The 11,253-nt window shown below is 38.6% G+C and overlaps 1 protein-coding gene across 1 annotated transcript; it reads right to left on the minus strand.

The window, feature by feature from the left end:
- Positions 1-740: 740 nt before the first annotated feature.
- Positions 741-1,700, minus strand: LOC149750991 (uncharacterized). Its single transcript, XM_089928261.1, has one exon. The coding sequence runs from the start codon at positions 1,698-1,700 to the stop codon at positions 741-743; it is 960 nt and encodes a 319-aa protein (XP_089784387.1).
- Positions 1,701-11,253: the final 9,553 nt, after the last annotated feature.

Raw genomic sequence — 11,253 nt, forward strand, 5'->3', positions numbered from 1 at the left:
TAAGTCCAGAGAAGCCTCGAAATTGCTGAAGACAACCACCGATCAAAGACACACAAGCCAAATTCGCTTTACAGAAAATCATAAGATCATCTGCAAAGCACAAGTGAGAGATCTTTTTCTTTTCACAATGCCAATAGTACTTGAAACCACTGTCCCTTACCATATTAGCCATCAGACCCGAAAAGACCTCCATGGCTATGACAAAAAGATAAGGTGATATAGGATCCCCTTGCCGCAAGCCCCGACCCCTAGGGAAGAATCCATGAAGTTTGCCATTAATAGAGATGGAGAAGCGAGTAGTGGAGATACACTCCGCAATCCATCTAACAACTCTATCCGAAAACCCCATAACATGTAATACAGCCAGTAAAAATTCCACCGAACGGAGTCATATGCCTTCATTAGATCCACCTTAAGAGCACATCTTGGAGAGCCACCAGAGCGATGATAGTTCCGCATTAACTCTTGGCAGAGGATAATATTATCACTAATACGTCGACTCGCAACAAAGGCCGTTTGGAAAGGTCCCACCAATTTTGGAAGTACCACCTTCACCCTATTTGCTATAAGCTTTGCAATACACTTGTAAACAGTGTTACAACAAGAAATTGGTCTAAAGTCCTTTACCTTGGTAGGGTTTTGAACCTTAGGAATCAAAGAAAGTGTTGTAGCATTTACTTGTTTTAGAAGATGGCCAGAGGAGAAAAAAGATTGGATAGCCGCTATGACATCTGCCCCAACTATATTCCAAGCCTTCTTAAAGAAGCCAGCACTAAAACCATCCGGACCGGATCCTTCAAAGAGAACATCACCATCTTTATTTCGTCATCTAAAACAGATCGATCTAAATCCTCCCTCTGAATCTCAGTGAGCTGCCTTGGAAGGACTCGCTGAAGCATGTCCTCATCAACACCCGCAACCTCATGAAAACCTAGAAGATTCTGAAAGAACTGCACAATGGTGTCACTGACCTCACCCGGAGTCTCCACCCGAGCCCCATCATCAGTAGAAATAGATGTGATCTTGCTACGACTCTGAAAAAGCTTCATAGATTGGAAGAAGAACTTCGAATTCTTGTCTCCCAAATTCAACCACTGAGCCTTTTGCTTCAAAAAACTTTCTTCCGCTCTGCTCAACTCCAAATAATCCTTAATGAGCCTTGACTCCTCGGTGTGAAAAGTCGAGTCAAGGGGATGATGCTGAATCATACGTTGTACCTCCTTCAAAGCCTCTTTAGCTCGCACCACTCGCCGAGGCAAATTTGCAAAGAATTCCTTACTGAACTTTTTCAACTCTCCTTTCAAATGTTTCAACTTATGGCATAGTTGATACATCGAACTTCCTTTTACATCTATAGCCCATGCCTTAGCTACCACGGATAGAAATTGCGGATGCTCAGCCCAAATATCAAAGAATTTAAATGGTGTTTTTTGCGAAGGTAAGGCAGCAAGTGTTACCACCATTGGAGAATGATCCGAAACACCGGAGGGAGGCAAGTAAGCTTCAGAGCCCGAAAAGTCACACTCCCATGTCAAATTGGCAAGGACCTGGTCTAGCTTCTTCATAATAGGAGCCTTGTCCTGCCGATTAGACCACGTGAAGAGATAGCCATTCTGTCGTAAATCACTTAGGACAGATTGAAATAAATAAGTAGTAAGGTCATTCTGCCAAGAAGGCCAACTATGAGAGCCCCCAACCATCTCCTCTTATGACTTTATAGCATTGAAGTCCCCCATGAGCACCCTTGGAGAAGATTCCCATCCCATACTGCGAGAAACTAAATCAGCCCACAATTCACTCCGCTTAATAGGGCAATTATCACCATTCACAATCGAGACAATGAAAGAGGAATCCTTAGCAAGATCCCTAACATGCACATGCTGAAAGGAAAAAGCCGGTTTTTGCATGCATGTAATTTTAAAAATTTTCAGAAAAATGCAGTGGAAAGATAGAATTAAACTCTTTAATTTCAAGCATACAAGGGAGATCATATCTCAAAAATAAATTACAAGAACGTTTAAACTATTTATGTAAAAATAACTATAAGCATGATTAATCATAGAATTAGAAAATCAGCAATCCTTGTTAAGTTCTAAACCTAACTAAGATAAAATAAATCTCATACCTTATGATGAAGAGGTTGGATTTGAAGATCTGAAAGTCGAGCCTCGTAGCCACACACGTGTTTGGCCTCTACGGATGATCCACGCGAAGCTCCGAATTGATCTGATCCCGCGGAAGTGCTAGCTTGCGCGGAACCCTGCTGTAGCTGATTTTGTTCTTCCTAAAATCAATCAACTTTTGATTGATCTTATGAGATGAAGGAAGAAGATGAAGAAGGAGAAGAGGAGAAGTAATGAAGTGACCCTTTTTTGATTTTTTCAGAACTCTAAGTTCTTAAAAAAAATCATAATCACTAAATCCTTGGCGTGGAGAGGAAGAGAAGTGAATTAATTCATAATGTCTTTCTTGCTACCCTTTTATAGATTGGGTTTAGGGCTTCTTCTAATCTTATTAGGAGTATGGGACTATAACCCACCCTTGGATTAATGCCAAGTGTCCAATTCTTGTGCTCATAGATGCATGACATGTGTCCACTTAATCAATTGATTAATTTTCTAATCACATTAGGATTTCTAATCTCATTAGGAGAATTAATTGATTTGGAAGCATGCATCCTACGACGCCATGTGGACTTTAAAATCCGCATAGTGTGAACATGACGAAAGTCATATTCATCCTACAATGACATATGGTCTTTAAAATCCGCACAAACCTTGGTTTAATTAAATTGCCCCAATCATGAACCCAAATTAATTTGGGTAGAACCCAATTTGATTTGGTTCATTAAATCAGCCCAATTGCAATCCAATTGCAATTAATTCCGCTTAATTCTTCATAAAAATGACTCTTAATTGACTAGAGTCAATCCCAATCCAATTGGGTCAAGTTCGATCAATTAGGTTATGCCCAATCGGCTCAGATCGAACCCGATCGAATTAAGTCAAACCCTAATTTAGCCCAAATTGAATCTAATTCAATTTGGCTTAATTAAAGTCCAATAATTCAATCAAATTGAATTTATTAGTAATCCAATTACTAATTAACCCTCCAATAATTCAATAGTTATTTTAATGCAACTTTTGCTTAGGATAATTTGTCAATCGAATTGACCAAATTACCCCTGAATGATTCTTAATCATTAATCAGCCATTTGATCAATCTAGAAACTTCTATACGTGTGACCCTATAGGTTCGAACCTAAGCCGGTAGCACAAGAACAACTTCTTGTACTAATCGAAATGACCATCTAGCAATGGTACCCGATGTCCGGATAGGCCGAATGATCGCAAAGCAACATTCAAGAACCCTTGGACTATGGTTACCGTATAATTTATCCCTATGACTCCTAAATGCTAGGATGACTTCAGAGTTCTGTCAACTCTATAATAAGTGCATCCATGATGTGATTCAACTTTAGAAATCCTGTGACTTCTCACAAGGATTATTCTGGCCAAGGTTTTGCTAAATTGAACACAAGACATTATCTCCTGTTTCCAGGAGGGGTCAATTCCATCTTGACTCACAACTGACTACGCAAGTACTTGATTATACCCAGTGACCTTCCGTCACTAAATTAGAAATTCAGGTAGTCCGGTACCAAAGTACAGTGAGTTGCTTGCTAATCACAGGTTGCGGTCTCAGATCAGAGGGCCAAACTTATACCCATATCCACTCGGAACATCTCTTGACAGTAGAGCGTTCCGAAATTGGTCACGTTCAGTGAAATGTACTCCTACACTTCACGTGTACGACATATCAATGTCTCCACACTCCTTGGTTAAGAGGACAACCAACGTATATGTCACACAACGACCTAATATTGATAATGATGTCGTCCTACTAACAGCATATCATTTGATCGCGAATAGTTTTAAGGACTTGAAGATAAATCCTCCTTTATCATAAAACAAGTCCTATGGACTTCATCATATAAGAGTTCATTTGAAGATGTACAATGAAATGATAAACAATGCCAAATAACATTTTATTAATTTGTTAATTCATTTACAAAATTTAATCATCAGCGCACTGACGATTGACTCTTAGGATACAATTTCTAACAACCCTCACTTAGCCTAAAGCCAATCGGCACAATATCTAATACCCATCTTCGACTTGTGTTCATTGAACTCTTTAATGCCGAGAACTTTGGTAAATGGGTCAGCCAGATTTTTTTTGTGTCAATCTTCGGAAGATCAATATCACCTCGTTCGACGATCTCTCGAACCAGGTGGTAGCGACGTAGAATATGCTTGGTCCGCTGATGTGCTTTGGATTCTCTTGCTTGAGCTATGGCTCCAGTGTTGTCACAAAATACAGGCACTGGATCATCAATGGAGGGTGTCACTCTAAGCTCAGTGATGAACTTCCGCAACCATACAGCTTCCTTGGCGGCATCAGATGCTGCGATGTATTCTACTTCACATGTAGAATTTGCCACTGTATGTTGCTTGGAACTCTTCCAGCAGATGGCCCCACCCTTAAGAGTAAAGATATATCCCGACACGCTCTTGCTATCATCTTGATCTGACTGAAAATTTGAATCGGTATATCCTTCAAGTTTTAAGTCAGAATCACCGTAGACAAGCTACTGGCCTTTAGTATTTCTTAAATACTTAAGGATGGTTTTTACAACCTTCCAGTGGTTGCTACCTAGATCAAACTGGTATCTGCTCACTACTCCTAGTGAGTATGCCACGTCTGGTCTAGTACATGTCATGGCATACATTATAGATCCCACTGCCGAAGCATATGGAATTCTATCCATACTCTCTCTTTCTTTAGGGGTTGTCGGACAATCCCTCTTAGAGAGGTTAATTTCATGGCCCATCGGAAGATAGACTTTCTTGGAATTAATCATACTGAGCCTCTTCAGTATAGTATCAATGTATGTGGATTGGGATAATCTAATCAATCTTCTAGATCTATCTCTATAAATCTTCATCCCTAGGATGTAAGATGCTTACTCCCAAATCCTTCATGGCAAATTGAGATGATAACCAAACCTTTATTCCTTGTAATGCAGAAATATCATTTTCGATTAGAAGAATGTCATCCACATACAAAATAAGAAATATAATAACTGAACCATTTGCCTATTTATAAATACAAGGTTCCTCTTCATTCTTAATGAAGCCATACGATTTGATCACCTTATCAAATCGTATGTTCCAACTCCATGAAGCTTGCTTTAATCCATAAATGGATTTTTGAAGCTTGCACACCTTAGACTCATCTGTAGATATAAAATCTTCAGGTTGCATCATATACACCTCCTCTTCTAAATATCCAGTTAGAAAAGCGGTCTTTACATCCATTTGCCAGATTTCATAATCTAAGTGTGCTGCTATCGCAAGCATAATCCGAATGGATTTGAGCATTGCCACAGGAGAAAACGTCTCGTCATAGTCAATACCATAATGCTGACGATATCCTTTGGCAACCAGATGGGCTTTATAGGTTTCTACCTTTCCGTCTGCGCCCCATTTCTTTTTGAGAATCCATTTACACCCTATGGGTTTAATCCCTTCGGATGGGTCAACTAATGTCCATACATCATTGACCTTCATGGATTCCATTTCGGATTGCATGGCTCCAAGCCATGCATCAGAGTCATACCTCTGCATTGCATCCATGTAGGTGATCGGATCCTCATCATTTTCATCAAGTTCGACAGGATCCCCGTCCCAGACCAAGAAACCATAGTATCTGTCCGGCTGACGTGGTACTCTACCTGATCGCCTTAATGGTGCATCTAAGATGGGTTCTGGATATGATCTAATCAAATCAGACTCAATTGGTTCAGTGGATGGTGTCGGATCTTCTACATGTTGAACTTCCCTAAATTCAACATTAGAGCTATTAGTTCCTTCACTAAGGAATTCTTTCTCTAAGAAAATAGCTCTATTGCTTACGAACAACTTTTGTTTTTCAGCAAGGTAGAAATAATATCCTTTAGTTTCTTTAGGATAACCGACAAAGAAATATTTGCCAGACTTGGGTTTAAGTTTGTCTGTCTTCAAACTTTTGACGTACGCCGGACACCCCCAAACCTTAAGGTGAGAGAGTACCGGTTTTCGTCCCGTCCACATCTCATGTAGTGTTTTATTCATAGATTTATTTGGAACCTTATTAAGTATTTAATATTTAATTCATAGATTTATTTGGAACCTTATTAAGTATATAACTGGCTGACTCAAGTGCATATCCCCAAAAGAATATGGGCAGATCAGCAAACCCCATCATGGATCGAACCATATCTAATAGAGTTCGATTTCTCCTTTCTGATACGCCGTTATACTGCAGTGTACCAGGAGAAATCCATTGAGAAAGAATCACATTCTCTTCCAGATATGTCAAAAACTCATTGGAAAGGTATTCACCCCTTCAATCTGATCGAAGAGTTTTAATACTCTTTTCAGTTTATTTTTCTACTTCATTACGATACAATTTGAACATTTTAAATGCTTCAGATTTATATCTCATTAAATAGACATAATCATACCTCGAAAGGTCGTCTGTGAAAGTAATGAAATATGCATATCCGCTTCTAGCATTTATACTCATTGGCCCACATACATCAGAATGTACTAGGGTCAATAAGTCATTGGCTTGTTCACCTTTTTCAGTAAAAGGTGACTTAGTCATCTTACCAAGAAGGCATGATTCACTGGTTGTTAATGATTCACAATCATTAATATTGAGGATTCTCTCTTTATTTACCTGTTCATCCTGTTCTTGTTAATATGACCTAGCCTATGATGCCAAAGGTAGACATCCGTGACATTATCTATTCTAGGGCGCTTATTGGACTTGTACAATACATGAACAGACTGTGATAATATATAAATCCCATTACTCAATTGTCCATGCATTACAATAACACCATTCATAACGATATCACAGTAATTTTTTTTTATTGAAATCTCATAACCGTTCATAGCCAAAAGGACTACAGAAATTACATTCAATAAGAAAGAAGGACAAAAGTGACAGTCACTTAAGACTATTATTTGAGAATTGAATACAAGTTTCAAAATCCCTAAAGCTAGAACTGGAACTGATCTTCCATCTCCAACATTTAGGAACCTTTCGCTTTCTTCAAATCTCTCACTGACCTGTAGTCCCTGCAACGAATTACAAATATTAAAAGGACTTCCGGTATCCAATATCCAGGTCAAATTATCACATATTGAAAAATTACAAGGTGTTATCATACAAGTACCTTGATCTGCAACTGATTGTATCTTTTTCTTTGGCCTGTTCGGGTCAAGAGAGGCAATGTACTGAGGACAGTTCCTCTTCCAATGCCCTTGCTTCTTACAGTAGAAGCACTCTGCCTTACTCTGATCAGCCTTCTTATTCTTAGTCTGACTTTGCTCTGCACGATGCACCTTTTTCTTTTGATTTTTGTTTTTCTTCTTCCCTTTCTTAAAAGGACCACGACACTTCGACGAACCTCCCACTAAATTCACCGACCCTTTTAAGAGTTGGTGATCCTTCTCAAAAGTTTGTAGTAAACCCAACAATTGGTGATAATTTACTACCAGTTTCGTCATACGAAAGTTGGTGAGAAATGGGCGGTATGAACCAGGAAGAGAGTTCAGTATAGCATCTTTCCCCAATTGATCATGAAGGGAAAAACCGAGAGTGCTCAGGCACTCGATCAACTCAATCATGTACAATAATGATCAGTCACCGATTCTCCATCCTTCATCCGTGCGTTAAAAATAGCACAACTAGTCTTGTGTCTTTCAACATCGTCGGAAGTGCCAAAAGATTCGTTCAACACCTGAACGATTTCTTCGGGCTGGGCGTTCTCGAACCGGCGACTGAACTCGTCACTCATTGCAGCAAGCATAATGCATCGGATAGTGATATGGTCACTGAGCCACTTCTGATAAGTTTCTCTGACCGCACCCCATGCAATAGCAACAGGCTGCTCAGGTGCTGGATCCGTTATCACATAAAGGATCCGTTCATGCTCTAGCACAATCTTAAGTTTTTTAAGCCAGTTATTGAAATTGGGTCCAGTCAATTTGTCATTATCCAACAATGAACGAAGTGACAAATTAGTGGCCATTTCTATATAAAAAGAAAATCGGCTATCAGTATATGAATTGACAATACCCTAAAGACTTGGACTTTAGTCTAAAGGTCCTTCCACTATTTTATACAAATTTGTAGCCTCTACCTCAAATTCGAAGAATTACACTTAAATCTTTAGTGAGCACTAGAACCCAATTGATCGCATATAGGCCAGACTATGGCTCGGCCAACCCATTTGCACCTATTGGTAGGTTCTGAACCAATTGTTTCACCAAACAATTTCTAGTGATAATTTTGCCCCAGTCTCTTTGGCAGGCGTGTGGTGCCTCCACCGAAGATTCTACTTAGGTCCAACCATTAAATGATAGGGTTCCGTATAATCAACTAATAGATGACCAAGCCCGAGTGTGGCTCGGCCCATCTGACCACCTATTGAAGGTACACTCGACTCATCATATATCAAATGACAATTCCAATGCCCGATAAGCACCAGGCGTGTGGCACCTCCAATGATTATCGAAACATTGGACTCATTATCATTTAACTTAATGGGAGGCTATGACCTAGTTATCTCCATAACTATTTTATTTTAAGGACCTAATAATTTTAGAGGATTAAATTAGGATAGATAAGAAGATCCGGTTTACCTAAATTCTCCCACTGACTTCACCAAGTCAAATTATATAGAATTAGATTCAAACTGGTTAAGAAGACACCTAAATCAGTCAAACTGATTTTTCTTACAGGCATGGGTTAACTCGAATCATTAAATGATCCAATCAAAAAATGATTGACCAAATCGGCCAGGTAAGTGAGATCGGTGGAAGAGATATGCCATTAACTCGACAAAGACGCATCAGTGCGAGTAGCTCCTAATTAAAAACCACCGGTCGAGTCTGCCAAACTTACCTTAGACACCGACTGGTTAATCAATTTTGATTTTGACCATCTTAATGACTCGGGCTCAACCACGGAGCCTAAATCAAGTTCCATCTTGGTCTGATCAAAGACATAGAACCGATCAATCTATAACTATTGTAAATTGAATTGAGTTATCTTGATTTGATCTAATTACTACTTAGTTAGATTTAATCAATTAACTCAATCATTCCATGATCTGATTCTAACCATAGGTCTAACCCAATTAGAGAACTTGACTTGAGCTAACCCAAACCCCCAAGACTTATGCAATTTGTCATTGAAATTCAATTCACAATTCTAGGTCACTTAATTCTTAATTAAGTGTAGTTTTATGAAAAATTTTTAGATCATTGTATAAGTCTTAAATCAGATGCTAATTACAAATTTTTAGTTCTTAAAATCAGAATATTATAATAATATATTATTAAAAAAATATTGAGGACAATGTTTGATCTAGGTTGGGGGTATAGGATTCGATTTTTTTTGCATTTTCACATTTTTGAATAATTTTTTCGGAAAAAAAACCCTAATTTCTATGACTTAGTGCTAAAATGATAAACACACGAAGTATATAAATTCTAAAAGCCCAATAACTAGTCAGGAGTAAGACAATTTGAGTTCTTTTAGCGAGTTGTAAGATAATTTTTACTTTGAAATTTTACAACACATATGGCCTGCACTTCTAAGGGTTAGGTTCAACATAATATTGATTAAGTCTGGTAGCAATCTTGAGTCCTGATGAATCATACCTATCTAATTCACTATTATCCCATATTTATTTAAAAAAAAAGAAAAAAAAGAAGTGAATTTAGTCAGGTACATCGAAAAGGGCTACCTATTGTCAAAGGTCAGCGGGCTTGTGATGATGAACCCGACCATTGGTCCGTAGGGGAGTCTTGATGCTCAACACCTTATGCCATCTGGTGTGGGAGTATTGACTGAATGCTCGCTACACGGAGGAATCATTACAAAGTAAAAGTGCATAATTTATTTATAAATACAAAATAAATAAATTAAAAAAAGAAAGAGAAAATAATATTGACCTTGAAAAAGATGATAGTGTGAAAGCCGTCATTGTAAAAATTTGAGTAAACTGGAATATTACAGATAAAGCCCTTGAGGTATTAAAGTAAACATCCACAACTCTCGAAATCCTGCAAGATAGGATGATTTTGAATCAGTGTTTAGGTCTTATCTGACCAATTCTTGGAAACTACTAGCTTTAGCAGTATTTTGGGGAATCTAAAGCCTTAGCTTGTGTATGGCCCAAATATCACCGAGCATCCAAGTATAAATAAGCCTTACAACTCTCTAACGGAAACTTAATGACCTCAACTTGAATTGCATTTTTGACTTAGGTTTTGGGCCGACTTAGTAATTAAAACTTCGTGTGCTTTTGAAATTCTTGGCACTTATGCATTTAAAATTTAATTTTGTAAAATAATAAAATAAACTCTTTGGGTAGAGACAGCGGTTTGTGGGTATCTGAGCTGAAATCCTCACGAAACAAAACTCGTCCACTAAGGCCACCTAGGGGTTTAAAGCCTTATTGCATATGATAAATGCAATCGCGATTCCTACGAAAGTGAGTTAGTTTTTATTTTGCTCGAGGACTAGCAAAATGTAGGTTGGGGGGTGTGATAAGTGCTAAATAATGCATAAATTAATATCTTATTCATATCACTTATCATTATTTTAATTCACATATTTTGTAAATTTAACTAAAGAAAATATGTTTCCCTACATCATTGCATTTTAATAAATTATTAAAAGTGATTCAAGCTTGATTAATTTTGGTCCAATCTAATGGATGCAGGTCGGGTGGAATGTATTGAGATGACCCCTGAACCCAAATCGCATGCACCCGATGAATCGGATCTTCCCAACCAATTAGAGTCGACCCCAATTTTCATTTCTCAACACATAGCCACCCCAAGTTCCCGTGTCTTCCAAAGCCCCTGCATCCCGACTCATCTCTCATCCTATTCTTCGGATCAAGCCAGTGAACCCGAATCCCAGCATCTCCCCCCTGCTCAAATGATCCCAACTCAATCCCACGTCATCCCCTCGTTCCCACGTTTTTGCTTCGGAACAGAGCAGAGATCATATCAACGCTCACCATCCGCATGAGATCCCTCTCATCTTCACCCGAATTCTTCCCAGATTTCCTCCGCATTCTCCCTTGCTTCGGAACAGAATTCCAGCTTCCAGCAACCGTAC

This window comes from Phoenix dactylifera, chromosome 17 (genome assembly GCF_051530095.1).
Source record: "Phoenix dactylifera cultivar Ajwa chromosome 17, Ajwa_hap1_PhDact_Kaust_v1.1, whole genome shotgun sequence".
In the NCBI taxonomy this organism is placed as follows: Eukaryota; Viridiplantae; Streptophyta; class Magnoliopsida; order Arecales; family Arecaceae; genus Phoenix; species Phoenix dactylifera.

Excerpts from the sequence above, each read along its gene's own strand:
- LOC149750991 (XM_089928261.1), bottom strand. The coding sequence starts at position 1,700 with ATGGTTGGGGGCTCTCATAGTTGGCCTTCTTGGCAGAATGACCTTACT.